Raw genomic sequence first — 25,340 nt, 5'->3', positions numbered from 1 at the left:
TGTTATATTAACTGAACAAAATCAATTTATGGGGGGTTGGTTGGTTTAGAATCGAATTGACAAAAGTCGAAATAAGTGATTATTAAAATAAGTGATTTTAACAGGTTAATCTACCGGTTCTACTTCCAACTTATCATCGGTTATTACAATTTCAATTCCCCTAAGCGGTACCAATTCCTATTCGATTGAAATATTGATGAAACAAGCGTCGACAATACTACACGAGTTATGATCCTAATCACCGAATTAAGCAAACGGTTCACCGAATTAAGCAAACGATTATCGTTAGCGCGAATTAACGAAGAAGCTAATTTTAAGCGCGATTAAAGTAAGGAACACGCATCAATCGAATTAAATCCAATACATTCTATAAGAACGAATTAAGCAAACGAAATTATAGAACAAATTGGAAAGGAACTAAATTAAATTGAAAGTAATAATAACCTCAAAGTTTTGTGGAATTCGAATTCGGTAGATTGTCCCTTTGGATTAGTTCTCCATTGCAAAAATCGTAAAAGCAAAATTTTTTCTTCGTGAATATTGTCTAACATGAACAGTACCACGGCTGCTAGGTAATAGAGAGAACAACCCAAATGGTTTATGACCCAATTGGGTCAAATTACAAAACCCAGGCCCACTACTTAATGACCCAAAAACTGAAAATAAAATAGTGTTGCAGCTTCAAACGCAACTCTGGGAATTATAGGCTCCGAATCTGACTTTGACTCCAACATGAAAGTCGTAGCTGTCTCTCTCTTAGCTTTCCGGCGATTATTAGAACGCCTCAATCGGATTCCTAGAACTCCAGTTATGATCGTTTTCGTGAAAGCTGCCAAAGCTGAAAAATAAAGTGCAAAAATTAAATAAAGCTAAAAATAAAATAAAATATAAAAACACATTAAAACATAAAAATAATCAAAACAAACCAAGGAAACGCTTGAGTATCTAAATCCCTTTTGTTGGGATTGGACATAGTTCACCGTAACAGTATGTATGTTTATAAATCATGGCGTTATATACAATCTATTTATGAATTGATATCAATGTTATCTTTGTTTCACTATTTAACTTCATGGGTTTGAATTGATATTTAGAAATATGGTTTGGACCTTGATCTAACCATCTATTAAAATCTAAATGCTAGACATAGATTTAAGTTTAACATGCACCGCAAGTATCGATTCTTAATAATGTTGTATTGTTTAATAGGATAAGAAATTATCGATTAAACAATAGGTAGAAACCTCATTAGAAGTTTAGACATAAACTTTATTTGTAAGCGATACATGATGATATTGATGAATGTTTAGATTGTGTGTAACTGATCGGTAAATTTCATATTTAATCGCTGGATGAAATTCAATCCCAGCAAGTCTTATCTCTCTAAAAACTTTCATTATCAATTATCTGCTTTATATTCTATTACAAATCAAATCTATAGAAAACTTCCACTTGAAACTATAGCAACTACTGAGCGGAATTTATAACACATCAATCCTTATATATATATACTATAAAAAATACTTAATTTGATACTGAACATCAAAATGGCGCTATTATCGGGGGCTGATGTTTAGATATTACAAGAATCGCGATAGTTTCTATCGTTTTAAGCAATTTTGCACTTGTTAATATTGTATACACATATATTCTTTACCCTTCTTGTTGCTTACTTGTGTTGGCTAAGTTTTTAAAAAAAAATTATGCAAGGTAGAAGATCAAAAGAACAGTTTTTTTTATCTTGAGATCGAAAGGACGACAAGAAGAAATAACAACAAAACTAGAAAGAGAAAGTTATTAGCCAAGCAAACAAGCCAACAAGAAGGAACTTCTACTTCGGTTTCTAAAGATTCTCGAAAACAAGAAACCATGGCTGACCATGACCAGAACAACAACAATCTCAATAATAACAATCGCAACAACAATAACCAATATGATCAACATTTTGGACTATTGATTTTAAGTGTCGACATTTTTAACATAAATTTGGCACTTATCAACAGTCCATTTACTTGTTGAGTTAAACCAATCATTTCAAATACCTCGTATAGAGTATATGACAATGATTATTTGTGAATTGGATAGTGCATTCTAATGATTCACATGTTTTTTTAGACTGAAATATAATTTAATATAAACTCTAGTGACTATAAAACATTTGAGATATATAGAATGGCTGAGCATTGGACATTACCGGCTAAAATTAACTTGAAATAAATTACCATTAGGTAAATGAACTTTTATGGGTCTAATGCAATAAAATGACTCTAAACAGTTCTTAGAAAACATATGTGATCATTTGCTCCTAAATCAAGAAGCCATAAATTTGACTTGTTAGTTAAAGAACAAGTAATGAACCTAGGAATACCTTAGGAGGGTTTCTCGTTGATGAAGGACCATAATCAGTTAAGAAGGAGTGTCAAGTTAATTGAAGCTTAAACCAATTTCATGATTAGCTGAAGGCATCAAATTTGCTTGTTGGATAAAGGATACAAGTTGGTCATATTTCTCTTGAGTTAGACCTAATACATTAAGATCTTTTTTACTTGTGTGTGGCGTAGACTTTGGTTGTTGAAAATCATTAACACTTCTATTGGATGTATTATAAGAAGATAAAGGCTTGTTATCATGAGGATAATCATGTTTCTATTAGCAAAACCCAACTGTGTGACCATATCTGCTACAATGAATGCAGTACCTTGAATTATTCCATCCATTACCTCCATGATTGGAACCTCTGACTCGATCATAACCTTTATTTGTGTCATAAGAATTGGTGAGAATGCTAGATTCATTAATCACATGTGTAGGCGTGGTATTTCTTTCTTCTTGAGCTACTAATGAGTAAACTTTATTGATTGATGATAAGAAATTCATCTTCAAAACCTAAGTCTTAACAACAGAAAGTTTCTCATTCAAACCTGTGAGAAATTGGATTATGTGATCCTTAAGAATATAATTTCTTGCATATCTCATTTCCTCACATTTGTAAAGGTGAAGGCAAGTGCATGTTGGAATATGTTTATGAGAATTTATTTCATCCCAAAGAGTTTTCATTTCAATGAAGTATGCAAAGATTGACTTAGATCCTTGTTTGAAATTGTTGAGTTAAAATCTAAGTGTAACTACATGAACATGGTCAATATAGAGAATCTATCCTTAAGGTCATTGCACAAATCAAATGGAATTTTCATGGAAATAAATGGCTTGAGCAATTGTAATAGAAATTGGGTTAATGAGGCAAGAATGTACCAAATGGTAGCATCTTTCTCATAATGCTTGACTGAGATCATCAAATTCAAGAATTGGCATGGTCCATCAATGATAGGTATCTTGTTCATAGCTCTAAGAGCTATGCACATGGATCTTCTCCAAGTTGAATAATTGTTTTCATTGAGTTTTGCTAAGACGGTTACTAAATTTAGACCATCGTTTGGATGCACATAAAAAATTGAATCACTTTATGGTTAAATTGTTTGAATTGGAGTATTCGTGGCGCCATGAATGAAAAAAAAAAACACGAAGATCAAGATTCAATAAGAAATTGTAACTCAGTGACGTAATTTCAAAAACAGAACAATGATTGTTAAGATGGCAACAAAAAGGGTCGATAGAAAGATGAAGAACCATCAAGTGTCAATTTGAAAACATGCAAAAGAATGAAAAAAAATGATCAATCTCTCCAAGAGAGTGCTCTTGATACCATGTTATGGAAAAAATTCTTTAATTGATTATGAAATGATTATACAAGGAAGCTTAGGTAGCAAGATATATGGACTAAGTTAGTTATGATGGGACTACATAGTCTCTAATAACCATATAGCAAACTATTGACAATTTAACTAACTCTTAACAACATTGGTCGCTTTTGTAACAAGTTAGTTCATCATTCTTCTAACTAACTACTTAATTACATAATAAAAACTATGTATGGTGTGATATATATGTTCCGACTGGCCTTAAATTCAGTTAAAAGTTTATGATCTAACTCAACAAACTACTCTAGACTTTTGGACGTGGGAAGTCATCATAATGTTATCTATTGAAAAAGATGTTTTGTTGAATTTATGAGTGTGAATGTTATATATAAACTAAATGCAATTTTTTTTTTGTTAATCTCTATCGTATATTTGATTAATTAAAAGCTTTTGTTAAGTTGAAAAAGGAGTAAAATGACAAAAGTACCAAATCCAAATCAAAACCACATGCAAGTGTGGCTATTTATGTATTGCACCTATATCTCTAAAGGGTTCAAAAAAATCAGTTACCAAACACCCTAAAAAAACTCAAACAGACAAAGGAATAAATTGAACCTTCCAAAATGCATTAACTACACTTTGGTTGCTGAGTCACAAGATGAGGCATCATGCATACAGGTTTGTACAAAGCAATCGTCACCAATAGTTGTACCTCAAATTTCAAATTAATACTATTTGTCATTTTCCACAACAAACTTAGTATGAGTCATGATCATAACCATTTAATTTGCAATTTTTTTTCTATGTTATTAGTCCAACCATTTTTCTAGACACATAACTCAAATTTGGAGAAGCATTTAGGTTTTTTCATTAAATACAACATGACATGTGTAGCAAAAACTTTTAGAAGTCAAAGCCAAAATAAATTGCAAAGAGGTTTAATGTTTTATATATAGGAAGCTCCGTCCAAGCCAATAAGAAGCTCAATATAAAAAAAATTGAGATGAAAACATCAAACATGAGTGGAAAAGAATTTGAAAAGGATGAGCAAGAAGCAATGAAGGGAAATTTTGATGAGAAAGAAGAAGAAAAAGCAATGGCAATGTGGGATTGTGGAAGTCCTTTATATGATTCATATGAATTGGTCTCTCTTGATCATCAAATCAACATGAACCTAATGTCATTTCCATCTCACCATGGATCAAAGTTGAAAAATACAAGACTTGTGCACAATTATGAGGATGTGATCCATGTGAAGGGAAATAATGTTGGATCACTAGAGAAAACTAAAGAGTTTACTTGGGTCACAAGCTTTAAGAAATTTTTGTGGAAGATAATGAAGAGAAGGATTGTGAAGAAAGGAGAAAGAAGAAGAACAAGGAAATGAGATATGAAGGTATAATTATTTTACATTTATCTTCATTCTTGCTTTCATTGTAATACATGACTTCTAGCTAATAATATAAGAACTTTGCTATTAGTCATTAAATTTTAGTAATAATCTAAATTTTAGTGTTGTAATCATTCTTATCTTGAAATTTATAGTTTCCATTAAATGGGTTGTTTTGTAAGAGAAAAAACAGATCCATTTGGCAGAAGGGCCTAGCCCAAGTAATGGAAGAATCTCATAAAATTTTACTTCTAACTCCCTCAGTTTTACATATACCTCCACAAATAGCAAACCACCAAAATAATTTTACTCTAACAAATTATAAATATTTAATAAAAAAATCACATACCCCACATATCAAATTATTGAAATTTATTTAAAAAAACATGTTATATGAATTATATCAAGAATTTTGTCATTTTAAACTTTTGGGGAGAAAATAATAATTTGAGTTATAATATGAGACAAATTATATTTTTGTATAAGTTTATTTCATTAAAATATATATTTAGAGATGAGAAAAGATAAGAAGTTGAGGATTTAAATTGTCTTGGAGTTTAAAAATGTTTTTTTAATGATTAAGATAAAAATCAATTTTCAAAATTAAATGTTAAATGTAAAGAGACAAGAAAGTATATATAGGTGGAGAAAACTTATCATATAGTTCACCCTACAAGTTAGTTTTACGTCAAGTCTCTTTATATTTTGAGAAATTTTTACTATAATTAAATTATTATAATTTCACTTAAGTGTTCCAAGTGACTTATACCTTAGATTTTTCAAACACAAAGAATTTACTACAGCTTAGTCACTTTCTTTTCTCAAAGAATCTAACTACAACAAAGTCTTTTAAGAAAATACAATCAAATTAAATATAAATGTGTGTGTTTAAAAATCTCACTCAATAAAGGATATAAATAAATTTAAGTATAAATACAAGTCTTTAAATTTTTAATAGAAAATGCGTATACAATAAAAAAAATTAATACTTTTAGTAGATTCTTAATTTCTTTCTTATTGATTATTGTAGAGTTTTTTTCTAGATAATCATTCTTGAGATTTTTTTTTTCTTTCTCAAAGTTGATTCGCTGGAGAGTATTGTGCTAGTTAAGTCTAGTTCATTATTTTATAAAAAATTTGAGAACAAATATGGCTGGAGTCAAAAACGCCCTCGAGCTACGGTGCCGTCGCCTCCGAACCCGGGTCTAGATTAGTCACGTGGGGCCCCTTTCCCTCGCGGATACCGATCGGTTAACACCAAAAAAAATATAACTTCTTTGATTTGAAAGTTTAATAAGATAGGATAGGACTCGTTATGGTCCATTGTATTATAGAATATAATATGGTAATTTCACAATATTGTATTCATAGTTGAATGTTAGGATATGACGTGTTGTGATGTATTGCATTACTTGTTTATTGGAAACTATTGTTAGTTGTCTCTCAAATATAAATTAATTGTATTAGGGAGGAATCATCAAAGTTATTCTTAAACTTTTAAACATTCACTAATTGGTCATCAAAGGATAAAGAGAATAACAACTTAGTATTCTATGAAGAGGTTCAAAGTGTTGCCTAAGTAGCAGCGAATTGAATAGAGAATAACATTGAAAGCATTAACCATAAGTCAAGGCATAAGCTCAACCCTTTAACAGATGCTAAACCCAAATATTTAATCATTAAATTTTGGATTTCTTTAGGGTTCATCTTCATTGAATTCAATCTCATTGCTCTAGAGGAAGTTGACGAGATCTTCAAAATCTAAGACATTTAAGTATTTTTTTTTTCCTCTTGAATGGCAGGCCTCTTTTCTCTTCATTTCTTTGGAAGACTCTTGAGGATTTTTTTCACATGATCAACATTAATGTAGATTTTATTGAAATCCTTAAATACAAAGATAAATTTTGAAATCTAGATAACATGTTTTTCATGTCTTCATCATCTTCCATTTTGATTAGTTCGTACTACCTTATCAAAGAATTTCTTTTGAACTCTTTGACTTGTTTGTTGTATTCATAGTTAAAACATAAAGAATATATATAATCTTCTCTGATTATTTATATCAATTTTTTTTCAATTTCCAATAGGTAATAACATTTATGAGAAAATTTATGACCTTGTGATGTGTCTCGAATGTCTTTTTCTGCAGATCCATATTTGAAATTTCTAATAACTAGTATAATACCCGTGCGTCTGCACGGATAAATTTATTTGATATGGTATACTACATACTTAATTAATTTAAATAAAAAAATTAGCAAAAATATTCAATTTTTTCTAATTAACTTGGTAATATGTTTGAAATGAATGATTAATTTGCCAACGGCCTAAACAAAAATATAAGCAAAATAATTAATCAAATGTACATGATTTGATTCCATTCATATCAAACGGCCTAAATTTAATTTCTGTGTCACCGCCTCAATTTCAGTTTGTTTGAATACATATCTTTATGTATCCATCACTTTTTTTAAATTTCAATTTATTCCTATATCTTTCAAAATTATATTACTAAGGAAAGTTAAAAGAACTTATATAATACATATAACACCCTAAATTGAGACATTGCTCAATCTAATATTCTTATTTTTATGCTAACTAATTTTTTTCTCATAAATCAAAAATTTTAAAGTGACTCATATTTTTGCTCAAAATTTCATTATGACTTCCTTCACTATTCCATTTCAAATATCAAAATTTACTTCGAACTTATTGCTGATACATGATTGATATCAAAAAAAAAATATCATAAACTTCATTATCAAGAACTATTAACATATTTAATACTTTGATAAGAACTTGGGCCGCCCAAAATAGAAAATAAATTTGATAGAGAATAGAGAAATGAAGTAAACCTTATTACATAAATATTTTGATTATCATACAGTAACGTTGAAAAATAAATATAACAAAATTATTTTTTATACTATGATAAAAGTTTCACTGAAAACAAACACAACTTCATAAATACCCAATCTCTTATTCTACAAATGTAGCACAACACAAACACTAAAATTATTCCAATTCTTACATTAGAGTTCTTCTTCTAAATCTAAATATACATGTGGTGTCAAATCATCTATCGTTGCCAGCATAATATCAATATAAGTCACATTTAGCAATAATAAAGGTAAATGGCCTATAAATGTAGCATAAATGCATAAGGAGTTTACACCTTATATAGGTATTACGGCAGTATTGCATTGTTGGTACGACTTGTTTTAAATCATACTTATGTTTTTAAGAAGTTGTGTCGTGAGTCTAAAACAAAATCCTGCAAGAAACTATCAATATGCTTAATCAAAAGCAAATACTGTCATACAACTTACTCAAGTAAAAATGAAACAAAGTAAAGAAAATAAATCTGTGAAAAAAATTTCTATTATTAAAAGTAAAAAATGAAAATGATGCTTGTTTAAAAATGTTTGTCAATTATCAGTAGCTCATATCAAGTAGAAAAGATAAGAATAATACAGTACAATATTATCTTAGGAATATAGATATTGAGAATAAGAAAAATGGAAGAAAAAATTTTTATGATGATGGCATTACATTCTCTTCTTTAGAGCTCATTTTGTCTTTGAGTCAATTTTAGGATATTGGCATTACCTTCCTGAAATGCAATTAAAGAGGATAAAATACAAAAATGAGTTAAATTAAGTAAATAACCTTGAATAATAACTATATTAATTTATTGAAATTCAATTGTTTATGCCTGTTAACTTACATATTTGTGGAATCAGAAGAAGTTATAAGAAAAATCAACCAAAACCCTCTAAAATAATTTGTGTATCTTTGTGTATCTTTGTGTATCTTATCTGTCAAACTATATTAATTTGCACAAGCTGCCTAGGAAATTTGGATATCTTCCACTGAAAAATACATATTCAATGTTGATATAAAGCATGTAGAATTCAATTAATCTTCCTTGAAAGTGTTTGATTAAGTTGTTTAACAAAATAGAACCTTAAATATTTATCATCAAGGTGACAGGGAACTTACATCGCCAATCATCTTTGCTTTGAACCATGTAGTATCGGCATTGTATGGAGGAGGTGTGACTCTAATTCCATTCGACACGTATGAAGGGAGTAAACTATGAAGTTCCTTCTCTAATCTTTCTGCACAACAGTGGTCCCGAAAATAGTAAAATTAGTCCAAGTTTGAATAGCTTATAACTTGTGGGAGTTTACATGTAAGGGCGTGTTTGGATTGATTCATTTAGGTTTATCTACTGGTAAAACATTTGTGATAATGTTAGAATAGCTTATTTGAAAAAGTGATTTGAATATTTACTTGCTAAACCTGAAAAACATTCAGCTCCTCCCGATAAAACGACAGTTTTGTACGAATCACTTTCATATGCTAATTCTATAGAATGACAATGCTCCATTCAAAGAGCTATAACATGCTGCAAACCCATCACTTGCCCATACCAAAAAATGAAACACACGCTTAAACTGCGATTAAGCAAAAATATAAATCAAACTACGATTACGGTTAACTACAAACATCTATGAAGAACATATACATCTTTAATTTGGGAAGGCATGATGGTGTAAAATTATTTCAAGAAACATGAATAACTTATATTCCAGCTAAGGCATGGCTTGAAATGATGCTTGTTTTTTTTAATAGCTCGGCTTCATAATCAAGTGCAACATAGCATAGATTTTGTTCAAACCCAGAAAAATTGTGACAAAATAAGCAGAATTGTATAATTGAAAACTAAATAGAAAACATGGTGACATATAACATGACAAATGCACCATTTCAGTTACACCAGTAACAAAGCAAACATAAAAACAAATACTCAACATGTAATGATGTATAGTTAAATCACACAGTGATGTAAAGTTAATAGGAGATCATATGATAACTTAAACAAAGAAAATTAAATTAAATTTAACAAACAACAAACTCAGCAAAAGACAAATAACATGACGAAGTCAAACATTACAAACATGTTGCGATGAAGCTTGATAGTTTTAACAGAGCTTCAATCTCATTTAGCAGAAAAATGAAAATCATTTCAGCGAGTGACATTAACTGCAACAAAGTAACAAACATAAAGTATAAACATTTTAACGAAATTCTTAAAAAACCATTGTTAACCGCTTCGATTTGGGGTGAGAAACATGGAAGGTTAATGCAACAAAGAAGTTTTTTTTCGTTTCAACAAACCACAAAAAGGTAACAACAACAAACATGAAAATACCATGAAATCTTTCACTATGAAGATTAAACCAAACCTTAAGGTCATTATAATGCCCTAATGGAGGGTTCGCGACAACAACAATAAAAGTCATGGAATTAAGAACAATTGTTATTCCTTCTTTAGCTATGGATATAGTTTGTTCTTCCTTGGCTTCATGAATGGAAGCCCTACATAACAGATACAACAAAAAAAGTTAACCAAAAAGACAAAATGCCAAAAAGAAACAATATATGGTATACATACCTATCTTATGGTTCATCTTTTCTCCTTACTTTCGAAGAAAGATCTTCTGAGCGATCAAATTGAGGGATGAGAGAACGATAAGCGTTTGATTTGGAGTTGGGGAAGTTAGGTTTTGAAGTGTTAGAAGAAGAACATTAATGGAAACAGAGGAAGAGAGACGCGAATGGAAAATAGAAGTACCAGGTTTCTTCAATTGCAGAGGAAGCAAGGTGAGAGTTGAAAAAAATAAAAATGTGAAATAAGAGTTGAAAAAGTGATTATGTGAAGAGGCAATGAGCAGAGGAGTGTTATAATAGCCATGGCTATGTGAGTAGGCGAAAATCAGAAATTTAATGGGTAATTTTTGGGAAAGCCAGATGTGTTGAAAATTTAAAAAAAAATGCAAACGGGTTTGTGTTGGAAAAAGAGAAAAAGTTTGAAAATATATGCTTTGCTATTTGGTTGAAGGAAAAGGTGAGCAATAGCTTCAAAATGACCACGTGTATTAAATTGATAGTTGATTTCATTGGTCTTCCCCTTATCATTCCATATAAAATGTTAATTATTTGTTTACGTGTATCAAGAATTCATCCTTATCCTTCAATTAATAAATAAAATAAAAAATTTAATGTAAATAATTAATAAAAAGGTAATTATTTTTTAAATAAAAGATTTCCTTTTTTAGAAAGATTGAAAAACATCAGAATTGATGTGAGCATGACACTTGTCAAAATTGCCCAAAAACTCATTTTGCTTTATTATTATGTATGATTTTGCCTCAACATTTGTAGGTATTATGTAACCTTTCAATACCAAATCGCAAAGTTCTAAATCTTGGATATGAAGAAACTAAAAAACTTCATATTTTGAATAGTAAAATATTTCACCAACAAACAATGGAGGTTTGATTGAGTATGAAGTGCTACTCTCTTAAACATAGGCATTTCAATGTTCAGAAATTATTTTTCTCAAAAATCTTTACTCTTATACGATTAAGTGTTCAAGTAAAAGATTTAAGCTCTAATGCCAATTGAAGATAAGAAAAACGCATGAAATTAGGGATTTGAATTGTGGTAGAGTTTACAAAAATACGAATGTTTAAAATAAAAACCAATTCAAACAGAAATACTTGCATTTCTCAACCACAAAGAATTAACTTTAACATGGTATCTTTGTGTCTTCTTAAAAGAATATGGCTACAACTTAGCCCTTTAAAAAAATAAAATCAAATGAAATTTAAGTGTTTGTGATTACAAATATCACTCAATAGAGGATGTAAATAAATTTAAGAACAAATACAAGTCTTTAAGGGTTCTGAATACATATATCCATAGGTACATATACCATCAAATCTATATACATACCCGTGAACTAACATATAATTAAAAACCCATTAATTTTATTTGTAGATACCCAAAAATCCATCGAACTGATATCAGTGACATGTTTTATCTGCGAATACCCATGAGTATAGGTTGTTTTGCTATTCCTAATTGTCTTATTTGTGGAAAATGATTCTTCAATGAAGGTCAACATACAATTGCTTTATAGGAGGAAACGATGCTTCAATGAAGGTCCAGAAAACAATTACCTTAAAGGGGGAAAGTGCTACCCCATTAAATTAAAACTTATCTCGAAAAAGGTTCGTATAAATGGAGGGCTTAAAGGCCTTGCCTTATTCAACAAAAACATTGACTGTGGGACGAGTTCGGTTCTACACCTCTGACAAACCCTTTAGCTATGGTATTTATGGTGTGGTGGATTGGTTTGTCTTTGACCTTTCCCCCTAATTCATTACCTTTTCTGGATCTGGGGCTTCTAGGTGGATCTCTCCCTTAAGATTCATAGCCGCCTCTCGATTGGCAGGAACTCCCTCAGACGTACTTCTTGAGATGTCTCTCTTGAATGAGTCGCTCGATCTCTTTACTTAGATGGTAGGAATCCATTGTGTGATGAACCTTCACCTTATGATATTTTCACTATCTACTAAGTTCATCCCCTATAATGTCAGACTTGGGATAGGTGGCAGGGAATATCATGAGTGTGGAAGAATTTATGCCATATTAGTTTTAGAAATTGTTTAATGGTGTGCCATTTTCGGTGGGTCTTCAATTGCGCTTGAAAGTCTCTCAATCTTTCACGGATGAGGTGTAATAAATCATGTGTTTCTAATGTGATATGTTAGGAGTGTCGACTGTTCTTTCCTTAGAATCCCTAGAATTTTTTTCTCTGTAATACTCACATCACCCTTGATATAGAATTTGGCTTACGCCATGATTTCCTCCATGGAAACGAAACATTAAAATGCAAGGCTCGTAAAATCATTCTAGAATGATCCTACGAACATCTATTAGTTCGGGTGTATGACTTTGACTATTGCTTCGTTAAAATGGGTGAGATATTCCCTTAAAGACTCAGAGGACCCTTGGTGGATGTTGAACATGCTTGTGGTTGATACCTTTCTGTGCTTGCTCGTCAAGAATCAGTGGATTAGTTTCTTCATAAGATCATGGTAACTAGTCACTGACAAGTGTGGTAAGTTCATGTACCACCTCAAATGGCATCGTTGAAGGTGCCAGAGAGTATATTGAACTTCAAGAAATAAGTGACTTTAATGATAGTCATATGGATGTTGATGGAGACGACATGCTCATGAAGGTTACTCCTTCCATCTAAATGAGGGGGGTTGAAATTTTCCAACACGAAGCTCCTCAAGTTTTATCAGAAAGAGGCTAGGAGTCCAGGACTTCGATTTCCTTTAGAAGGTCGGCCTCCTATTGTCGATGCTAAAGTTTGACAACATTGTCTTGAAAGCGTGTTTGAGGCGGCATAATTCTCCCGTAACAACTTGCATTTCTACTATGGTTTGGTGATCATTGTCGGAGTTGCTACACCCGACATTTCTACTATGAGAACGTAGGTGTGATTTATGTTGGTTTTACTAGGGTCTCACGAAGGGCGCCAATTATACTTGTTAAATGTATAATATTTGAAAGAGTTTACTCAATAAGGAATTGTGAGAGACTCCGTGCATTTTCTCTCAAGAACTAATGGATATATTTTCTAATTCTAGGATCGGGGTATTAAGAGAATATTCATTGGGTATGTACTAAAAAGTTAGACAGTTGTTTCCCCAAGTTCATGAACTGAAACATGGGAGTAGAGTAAGACTCATTCTCCCCTAAATTGTAAAGGAGATTGTTTTTCCATGTACACATTGTAGGCCACGTGTGATAGATGATAAAGTCATGGATTTTAGTTGGGGCGATCGAATCCATACTTGATTGGGCGCTCTGCTAAGGGCTTTAGGTGACCTGCTCTACTTGGAGCACTCACCCAACATTTTCACACGTAATTCGGGTTATTTAATCACATCCCTTTTTAAGTTTGAATATGCATGAGGGAAGAAATATGCATGGTTAATATTATTGATAATCTTATTGATTATAAGATTTTAAGTAACAACATTACAAGTTGTATGAATACGAATGAATATTATGCATATGAATTTTCCATGTAGGATGTAAGTATCAAAACCAGAAGAATGACATGCAGCTTAAATGATGTTTTTATTGATTATGCATAGTCCAACATGGAAAAGTGTTTGATGCATGCTGAAAAAAGTATTGGAACTCGTTATAAGGAACATTGCATAAACGATGCATGATAATGCAAATGAAGATAGGAACATGGATCTTCTGCAATCCCATATGACTCCTATAAAGAATTTGGAAAGAAATAAAATTGAATGGTGAAATAACAAAAATAGCCTCCAAAATACACTAAATATAAGAATGGTGTAATTTCATAATGGTAGAGGATTCAAATTCGAACATAGCGAAGAAAAGACAATGGAGTACCGTCTATTATATAAAAATAGATAAAGTAGTTGTAAATAAACGTTTGGCATTTGTAAAAAATTGGAACTCTGAATTTATTTATGCTGCGTGTCGCAAGGAGCACATTTCTGTCGAACCGGCCATGGCTGAGATGTTGGCAATTAAATGGAGTTTGCAAGTTGCCAAGAGTATTTACTTGGAGAAGATACTGGTTCAATCTAATGCACTAACAGTGGTTGACAACATTAATTCGGTCGCGAGAGTGGCGGCGTTGGAATTCTTAGCTTGCGATATCCGTCTTTTACTTGATAGTTTTAAATTTGGTTCTGTTATGTATGTTAATCGAGAATGTATTGCAGATGCCCATAAACTTGTTGGTTTGGGTAGGATGTTTGGTTCAAAGTCTTGGCTTGCTGAGCCTCCTGATGTTGCTTCTGTTGTAATTTCTCCTAGGGGCTTTCTGGTTTAATGCAATCTATGTTTTTCCATTAAAAAAAAGTTTAGGTCTTGAGAGTGTGCTCCTTTCAAAATCTTAAGTTCGAATCCTACTAGATTAAAATTGTCTATTAAAAAAAATCTATCAAGTTTATTAAATACATTCATGTACTATTTTTTACCTAGTTAGTTTTTAGTAGTCTGTAAGTAAATTTAATCATAAAATACAAGTTTTTCTTTTAATAAAAAATCATTTGCACATTTTTCTACCAAAACAACAAGTGAATCTTATAAAATTGGAGTTTGTGATAAAATGAAAAGTATGATAAAAGAAAGCAACAAACGGCGTGATCCACTTGATGAAAAATGCCCTTTTAATTTGATATATTTCCGTATTTAATGAAGAGTTTACCTTTAATGTTAGCCTAATGAAGACTTCAATCAGTTGAGAATAACTATTGATAAATGATATATATGTCTATGATGACAGGACCAAACATGCTTAATGATGAAGATTTTAAATTTACTTTCCAAAATATAATTTTGTTAATAACAGTTGAATCCTTTAAAATTGTTAGAGAAGTAATCGTGGAAACCAATTAACATAGAATGATTTGAAATAATCATAACAAGTAAATTCAACTATAACTTAAATTATTAAAAAAAAAAAAAAAACTTGTGTATAAAGCCAACTAATAATGATTATGTACATTTGGAGAAATTTAAGAAACTACATCATTTCACAATGAACACTAATGTACATGAATCAACATCTTTCCTTAATTAATACCATTAGCAATATGAGAAATGCTACTTGTACACTTATGTGTACACCCACACCGTAATTTATACTGTAATCATTTTTTTTTACTTTGATTTGCGTGCAGCACATGAACAAGTGCACACATATATATATATATATATATATATATATATATATATATATATATATATATATATATATATACGGTGTAAAGTGTTCTGGTGTAGGAAACTGGTGTATGCATAGCATACCTCTTAGCAATATAGACAATTAATTAAATTCGAGTAAAGATTCTCAAATGCGACTTTGGTCATGATAACAAAACACCAAATATTATTTGTTATGACAACATAATCTTGATAGACTGGAATTAATTACATGAATAAAATTTTGTCATAATTTTTTGATATTTTTATCTAATTTATTATTTTATTAAATTTGTTTTTTAGATTTTTATCTAATTTTAATTGTATGATTTCTCATCTGATTCATCAGTTTTCTTATAATAAAATTTTTAAATAGTTTTCTTCACATGTTCAAACTTCAAACTACGTTAGTCTATTTTTCATCATATTCTTAATTATAACATGTAACATTCTCTCTAATATTATTATTTATAATTTCACCAAATTAATTTTTATCACAAATCAAACGCAACATTCTTATTTCTTTCTGCTATAATTACTTTGTTTTTTTGTTATTTTTAAATGTCTAACATTCTATCTCGTATAATATTATAAAATTTTATTGATGTCACATAAAATTTCTGAGGTCCACCCCCAATTTAGTCACTCCCTTTAAATTCAATAGGTAGAATCAAACACATGGGACATTACACCATATAAATCACGTGAGCAATGTAATGAAGTTGATCTTTGCGTACATTTTAAGGTAGAATAAATCATTCAAAATTTTAAAAACTTAATAAAATATGGTGTTGATGTTGATTTTTGTATTTATTTAACATTATTGTTTGTCAATTAGTAAAATCCAATTTGAATAAGGTGTGAGTGAGCATCCAATTCTAAAAAGAAATTCAAATTACATGTCGGTCAGAGAGAAAGTGAAAGGATGAAATTTGACACTGGGGATGCCATTGCCATCCCATTGCCAATGGTGATGAGTTGACTTGAAATAAGAGAGAGCAGACTGAATAGGCAAAAACAATAAATAAGGATAGAAGGGTCCCATAAACTTGTCTTCACATTTTATAGAGATTACTGTTCCCTCTTTTCTTTTCTTTATTATAAAAAAAGTAATATATGATTTATATATGAAATGATGTTTTTTAATAATAAAGATCATAGGAATATTCTTTATGCAACATTTGTTACACTTTTTCAACCAAAAAAAATTCATTAGTGATATGAAATTCACGCTACAACAAGCAAAAACACTTCACAAATAAAAAATTGTGACATAGTTAATTACGGTGCAGGAAAGGGGTAGCAACCTAAGTAGTGACATGATATTCATTAAACTAATTAGTGACATGAATATCACGTCGCAAAAGCTTGCACAAATATTCATAACCTTTAAGTTAGAGCAGGCGTAACAGTAGGGGTGCAGAAAAAAGCAGTTTTAATTGCGACGTGATTTTTATGTCGCTAATTAATGAAGTAAAAATCACATCACTACTTAATTGTTTGAATTGAAACATGTTGTTTTAATTGTAAGTTGTGACATGATTTCCATGTCACTAACTAGTGACATGTATATCACGTCACTAATTTTAATCTTTAAACCAAACAGAACTTTTAATCGATTGAGCTGAAGAACCAAATAGATATTTTAACTGGTTAATCACAAGAATTCAACAACTTATTTTAAGGAATTCACACAAGAGACATTAATCTTTTGAGTAAATTAAAATGATAGTACTACACAAGAATAACAAAGCCTCACAAATACTTTTTAGTCTGAAAGCACTAAGGCAACTTCGGCGAGAAATAGAAAAAGATGAAGTAGAATATAGTAGAAAGTGATAAATAATAATTCTAAATTTGATTTCGGGTGTATAGTGAAATGAGGAGAAGTCCTCTATTTATAAGAAAAAAATGGCTCAAAAAAGAAATGATACATGAGAATTTTTAATGACTTAATCGATTAACCCTAATTATTAATCAATTAAGAGCTATTAAAAGACATAAACCCTAATACCAAAAAAGAAACCATATTCTAGTATGGTTTAATAGAATAAAAGTATTTCTAATTAATTAATTAATGATTCTTTTGTCTTGATCTAATGGATTGGACTAAGTCCTTAATCAATTAGGTAACATAAAATACTTCCTAATTTATTAGGAACACTCATTTGTCAATTCCATATAAGTCATATAGTTTTTACAGAGGTTTTAGGAGTTTAAAATTGAAATAGGCTTAAAAAACATTTCGTGAGTGTGTGAACTGTCCTAATGATTCTAGAATTACTCTTATACATTTACATTAAACTGATCACACAGACACAAGACTAGACGAGCTTTCACACCTTCTCTTTTTCACAACTTTGAAGCGTTAAATTCTCTTGTTTTATTTATCATTGATATAACATTTCATCTGAAACTTGACTCTTCTAACTGACGAGGTTTGACATATGACTTCATACACAAGAATGGGGTTAATTATGAAGGTTTAAAAATTGATTACTAAAATAAAATCATTTGATAAATTAGAGTTTAAAATCATTCTAAAAACAACTGAGAAAATATGCAACAGAAATTCAAAGTAAATCAAATAACTGGAAAATAAAAGAGATAAGGGAAAAAAATAACACCAAAGAATTATACAAGTTTGGTCAAGAACACTTAATCTTGTCCTCAATAATTATTCTTGAGAGTATCCATTATGCTTGAGAGCTTTTAGAAAGTTATGCCCAAAAACCCCCTTATAAAAGGAAATAAAGTTTCAGGTTAACTTCTATCAAAACAACAAACACAAATTGAAGCGGTTAGTCTTTGTAACACGCAAGGCCAACGAGGGTGGGGAATGGTTGTTGGTACACGAGGCACGGCAATGAGACACTCCCGAGGCCGAAAAGGGCGAGGAGTGGTCACCGAATTCACATCAGAATGAGAGGGATCCTGAGGCTTTGCGTACATGGGACTGCATGGTTGAAGGAAGGCTTATAAGGATTGATTAGTACTACCTATACCAACAAGATGGATCTTATTTTTTGTAGCCTAACATATAAGAACTCCATAATTAGACGTGCTTGACTTGACGTAGTAATTGGATGGGTGACCTTATGGAAAATTTCCTAGAAAGCGTGTGAGTGAGGACAAAACATGCTGAAAAGACCCATGTTGGTTTATGAAGTCAGTCAGTAATCCTGAAAGCAATCTAGGGAATTTCATTCTTCGCACCAAATAGATTTCTTTTGGGCTGATCTCAAACCAAGGTGGATTTCTGAGTTGGCTATCCTCTGAATCGAACCAGGGTTTTACACAGGCTAACCATGAACCGAATCAAGATTTTTACTGGGTTGGCTTATGAGAATATTTACCTCTTTGAAAGAGATATGAGAATTTTTTTGACCAACTTGGCTTATGACATATTCTCTCCTAGTGCACTAAAAGCATTAGCTATCTCAATAACATTCATGTGAAAGTCATGAATACTCTCATCTTCCTTCATTCATAAGTTCTCAAACTTAGTGGTAAGAAGTTGAAGTATTGACATCTTTACCTTAGAGGTTCCTTCATGAGCAGTTTTTAGAATTTCCCAAACTTCTTTAGCAACAGTAGAACTACTTATTAGTCTGAAGATGTTCTTGTCCACTTTATTGAACACGACATTCAATGCTTTAGAGTTTCATAGAGCAGATTTATCATCTTCATCATCCCAATATTCCTCTTCCTTCAATAATTCAGTAATCTTCGCATCCTTATCTTTAGCCAATGGAGGATTCTATCCTTTGACCACCGATTTTCATGTCTTGTTGTCCATGGATTTAATAAAGGCCACCATACAGAATGGGTGGTCTATTCACAAATCCTCCTTCCTTGTCCATTGTACTAGAAAGTATCTTCCTTGAATCTCACCCAGATACAAAGAAGGATGCCTGCTCTGATACCAATTAAAATTCTGGTATTCAGATATCAGATGTCCTTAGAGATGTTGAGACACTGATATCTAAACAAAGCACAGTGACGAGGTAAATAGAATTTAAAGGTGTTGAAAAGTAAATGAACACACAAATTTGTTCACCTAGTTCGGTGCATACAACACCTATGTCTGAAGGCTACCAAGCCAGATATAAGTCTACTGTAATAGTATCAATTCAAAGTCCTATGTAAACAACCTCCAGTTTACTGCCTTCTCGCTTAACCACTACTCGTGCTATACTTCTACCTAAAACTCACCTAGGTATGAGACCCTTCTCAATCCCCCTCAATCACAACTGTGATTATCACTTCAAATACTTTAGAAGACACACTTCAGGGACACATAATTACCCAATGCTTAAAAGCTTATGAATGATTAACAAAAGTTACTACTCAAAAGAGACAGTCCCACTCTTCTATGAAGAGGATATTATATAGGTTCACAGTTGACAAGAATACATAAAACCTAAACAATGAACAACTAACACACTCTCTGTTCCACACTCTAAATAGGTTTGTTACCTTCTATTTAAAACATTCTTCTGGACTGGATTGGGCCTTCAAACCCGCAACATGGCTCTGCTGAAAAAGCTCCAAGATATTCTCCACAATGATAGGGCTTCAATCATTAGTTTCCTAAATAATCTCCATATTTAAAAACTGAGAATACTCCTTGAAAACAGATAAAATCTTTCATCCTTAAGTTGAGCGCCACATAGGATTGCATCATGTTCCCAAAATATTCAGCCTCTGTAACAAACTAACAGATTCCAAAAGTCCAGCTGTACACAGACACAATATCGTATGATCCTGCATAGAACATCTCGCTCGACGTGTTTCTCCAATTGATATAACATCTTATTAAACATGTTTCTCTATAAGTTAGTTTTACCAAACATAATGTCAATCATAAAAATAGAGAATTAACAATCTACTCTATAAAAGTATTCTATTTGTATTTAGGTGGTTCTTAAAAAAAATGAAATATATTAATTTTAATAATAAAATTATAATTAATAAACTAATTAAATAAAATATAAATCAATAAATAAATACATAGCAACAAAAAAAAAATGAAAATAAAAATTATATCGATCTTTCAAAATAGAAAGAAACATTTATTATACAAGACTAAGTGAGTAGTTTTCCTTTTAGTTCTTCCCCTATAGGAATAAAACAAAATACTAGTTCTATAGATTTGTTAGGGTCAAAACAATAAATAAAAGTAGATACATTTCATATCTTGATTTCGTCATTTCACACACACGTATATGATGAAATTGTCATTCTATTCTAACCGCGTTTATTGAATTATTATTGAAAACGAACGAAACTCCAAACGACGTCGTTTAACATTCAGACAGACACCTTTTACTCCTTCTCGTTACGACCAAGCTCCGTACAACGTTGGACAATGTTTTTATATTCTCTCTCTCTCTGAAATCCAACTCACAAGATTAAAAAGTTTCGATTTTTCGGCATATAGTAACTCTGAAATACAGTAGAGTATAAAGGGTTTCAATTTCACAAAGTTCTAAGATACCCCAGAACGAAGTTTGTCCCCACTGTCCCTCTGTTACCTTTTTCACTTGTTTTATTGTTTTTGTTTTTTCCTGTTTGGATTCTTTGTTGAAATACAAAACAAACCCAAAATAAGAAAGTGAAAAAAAAATCACATTAGTTGTTTCTTTTGGCAATAGTGTTTTGGTGATGGTGTTTTGTTAGAGACCCTTTTGTGTTGTTTGTTAGCAATGGAGGATTCAGCTAAGCTGCGGTTGGTGAGGTGTCCCAAATGTCAAAATGTTCTTCATGAGCAACCTAGTTATTCTGTTTATCAATGTGGTGGTTGTGGAACTGTTCTTAGAGGTACCCTTTTTCCTTTTATTGTTATTGTTATTGTTCTATCTTTATGGAATTTGGCTATAAAGGTTTAGTTTGACTTTTACTTGATAATATCTTTCAGAAATGTTTGTTTTTTATGAGGTATGCTTATTATGGTTTCAGAATTTCCTTTTTCATTTTGTTTACCTTTGTGTTTGTTTTTGGTTTTTGGTTGATTGGTTAGTTAGGATGTTTTGGATTTAAGTCAATGGATGAAAGCATGAAAAGGGTGTTGGAGATTCTGGTGTTTTGTTTTTTGAATCTTGTTTTTGATTGCAGGAAAGGTTAATAATGGTAGTGGAAATGGTGGTTTGTGGGAGGGTTTAGATGAGGGACAAAATGGAGGAGTTTTCGGTAAATCGGGAAATTCGTTCAGGAAAGATGTAGGTTTTTTGAGTGATGGTTCAGATGTTGATGTTAAGTCTAATGGTGGTTTCTCGAGGGAGGATCGAAGAGATTCAGAGAGATCGAATAAGGAACGTGAGAGGATTGTGAATCGTTCGGTTGATGGTAGCGAGAAAGGGGCTTTGGAGAGAGGATTTGATGTCAATGAAGGGGGTAAAGCAATAAGAAAGGAACAACACGAACCGGATTTTCAAGTTGGAGGGTCTAGTTTTCCGAGAAGAGTGTCTAATTGGCCGAATGAGGAGAGAGTTGAGATGGAAGGGTTTCGGAGAAACCAATCGGCTGATATGGAAAGTGTGAGATTTTCGACTTTGAATTATCCTGATGAGGGAACTTCGAGATTTTCTTATAATCATGGTGAACAATGGAGTAATTATGAAGAAATGGATGGTATGAGTAGGGTTCGGCACCTCGAGCAAGATCGAGCCGAGCTTCTAAGGAAGCTTGATGAGCTATCTAAGCAGCTGAGTAATTCTTCTGAAATGGTTAATAACCCTAAAGAAAAAGGTCGTCCTGATGATTTAAGGACGGTTCCTCCGGATCCACGCAGCGGCTCTGATATTCGATTTCCAGATGGTCCTTTAGGGTTGAATCGGGCGACCCCGAGGCAATTCTTTGACCCTAGTAAACATGTGGCGGTTCCTCCTTATTACAATCATCATCATGATCCATATGGTTATACAAGTGGTCGTGAAATGGCCATGCACAACTTCCATCCTTCAATGCATAACCCTGGCTATTTTCCCGGATATGGAGATCCATTCGGATTGCAAATGACACGAGGTCCACATCCGTTATCCCGCCAATTTCCTCAACAACCGATGCATCCCTACTTTCCTGGACGCTATGCTGATACCGGGCCAGATTCATATGAACAATATGCGCATAATCCTATTTCGCATCCGCCTTCTTGCTCTTGTTTTCATTGCTACAACAACAAAAGAAGAGGTTCAATGCCAGCGCCACCCGCTACGCTCCTTAACAACAGATTCCCTCTTGCCTCAAATGATTCTATGTTATACCGTAACGAGATCCCAGGTGCAGTTACTCAACATGCTCATAATAATTTTAGAACTGCTATTCCTGCTGCAAGTTCTCTGGAAAAGCAATTACATACAAGATTGGTGAGTGACTTCGATTCGGAGAGGGGAGGATTTGCCGCAAGCCGTCCTCAAAATGCAATGCTGCCAGCTAATGGTAGTCAGAGGTGCCGTCCGATAGCTGGTGGTTCACCTTTCATCACATGTCATAATTGTTTTGAACTACTGCAACTTCCTAAAAAAGTACTCGTTAAGGTGAAAAGTCGTAAGCAGAAAATGCGTTGCGGAGCTTGTTCTTCAGAAATAAATATTTCTATCATCAACAAGAAGCTAGTTACTTCTCATGTGGAAATGGAGGAAAACACCGCAAGGATTGAGGATACCTCTATCGAGGTTGTGAATAGCCGTGTGTCATATTCTCATGGCCATGTGAACACAAACGGTGTTAACTTCTCGTCGGACGATTATTCTGGTTATGATTTTCAGTCACTAGATAGAGGATCGCCTGCCGTGGCTTCTGACCCAAGCTTAAACTCTAGAAAGCTGCTGGAGATGCAAAGTTTCCATTCTTCGTCTCCGAGTATCTCAGAAGATGAAAATATTTCAGAAGTTATGGCTGCACCAAATGAAGCCACCAAGTCCATTCAGCCAACTAAAGCCTCTGCGTCTCCTCCTCCCGCCGGCTCACCACTTCAAGAGTATCTTGATCATTCTAGTAACAACCATGCAGTGAATCGGTTCGGTAAAGGCAACCAAAGTGGTCGCTCAGAACAAGAGAAAGTGGCGAAACTAGAAAAGAATTCATCGAGGCAGAATTCTGTGAAAGAGGTAGTGCTTGCATCAGAGATGGATGTCATCGACTATTCCAACTCTGGGATCTCACAGGATACTAGCCAAGAACACGACCGTGCTAGATCTAACAAAGGAGGTGATTCGTTTTTCGCAAACATTTTCAAGAAAGGCTCCAGAGGTTCCTCCCTCACTGACAAAAGTGATGAAAGTGAAAAATGTGTTGTTACCGTAAATGGTCAACCCCTATCAGACCGTGTGGTGAAGAAGGCGGAAAAGATAGCCGGACCAATCCAGCCAGGAAATTACTGGTTAGTACACTTTATAACTTTATCAGTTAAAATTTCGCGAATAATGGTTTTTGTTGACTCGGTTAATTTTATCATCTACAATATGTTTCACTAGGTATGACTCTCGGGCTGGATTTTGGGGTGTCATCGGCGGACCATGTCTTGGAATAATTCCGGTAAGTAGTGTCACTCGAGCAAACTCTAATCGTCACGAGTTTAAATAATCCTAAAACTGAAAAACTGATTTCTCTTGCAGCCATTCATTGAAGAGTTCAACTATCCTATTCCTGATAAATGTGCCGGTGGAAACACCGATGTTTATGTAAACGGGAGAGAACTTCACCAAAAAGACTTAGATTTGCTTTCTCGTAGAGGACTTCCAAATGAAAACGATAGATCATATATCGTTGAAATTTCCGGGAGAGTTTTGGATGTAGACACAGGCGAAGAGCTAGATGGCCTCGGCAAACTTGCACCAACGTAAGTGCGCGCAGATTTTCTGATGATTCTGTTGCATCATTTTCATGTAGTTGACTTGCATTATATTAAGTATATTCATTTTGCATCATTTTGGTGTATATTGTAAGAAAGAGAATATTCAACTCTATCATTTAGTTGACTAAATCATACCTATGACTTTCTCATAAGATGTTACTTTCTGGTAGTTGACTTCTTGCATTATTTTTTAATGTTTTCGTCATGTAACGACGATGTTTTGACATTTAAGATTACGCCGGTTGCGGTAGCTGTTTGTTAAGTCTTTTGTTTTGACAAAAATGACAGGGTGGAGAAAGCAAAGCATGGATTTGGCATGAAAGTACCAAGATCAGCAGCTGCATAATCAAAGTGAAGAAATTGAAAAAAAAAAAAAAATTTGTGTAAAGGTTTGAGAAATTCAGATTTGGAAAAATTAATTTGTATTGGTTGAAGAAGAAAATTTTGAATTGTTTTCAAATCACTTGAAATTTCTTCTGTTTGTTGCATGGAAAAATCAAAATGAATGGCAGTTAGATTATTTGTAATTTTTTCATTCTTATTTGGTGGAAAAAAAATATAAATTATTTGAGGAAAAAACAATGTTTATTTATTTATTTATTTATCTATCTATTTTCTTGTAACAATGTTGCATTTTAATGTTATATATAGTTCAATCATAGGATTAGCATTCTAGTATTGTAGCATCTATAGTTTTAATTAACATGGCTATCAAATTTTGTGTGGATTTTATTTCTTTCCATTTAACCAACATTCCAAAACCATGTTGCTA

At 32.3% G+C, this 25,340-nt stretch overlaps 1 protein-coding gene across 1 annotated transcript; it reads left to right on the top strand.

The window, feature by feature from the left end:
- Positions 1–20,974: 20,974 nt before the first annotated feature.
- Positions 20,975–25,109, top strand: LOC131616551 (protein ENHANCED DISEASE RESISTANCE 4-like). Its single transcript, XM_058887914.1, has 6 exons — positions 20,975–21,222; positions 21,418–21,534; positions 21,829–24,094; positions 24,189–24,249; positions 24,330–24,553; positions 24,857–25,109. The coding sequence occupies exons 2-6, from the start codon at positions 21,420–21,422 to the stop codon at positions 24,912–24,914; spliced, it is 2,724 nt and encodes a 907-aa protein (XP_058743897.1). The 5' UTR covers positions 20,975–21,222; positions 21,418–21,419; the 3' UTR covers positions 24,915–25,109.
- Positions 25,110–25,340: the final 231 nt, after the last annotated feature.

Source organism: Vicia villosa, linkage group LG7 (genome assembly GCF_029867415.1).
Source record: "Vicia villosa cultivar HV-30 ecotype Madison, WI linkage group LG7, Vvil1.0, whole genome shotgun sequence".
Classification (NCBI taxonomy): Eukaryota; Viridiplantae; Streptophyta; class Magnoliopsida; order Fabales; family Fabaceae; genus Vicia; species Vicia villosa.
This window is presented reverse-complemented; position numbering and strand designations above follow the sequence as displayed.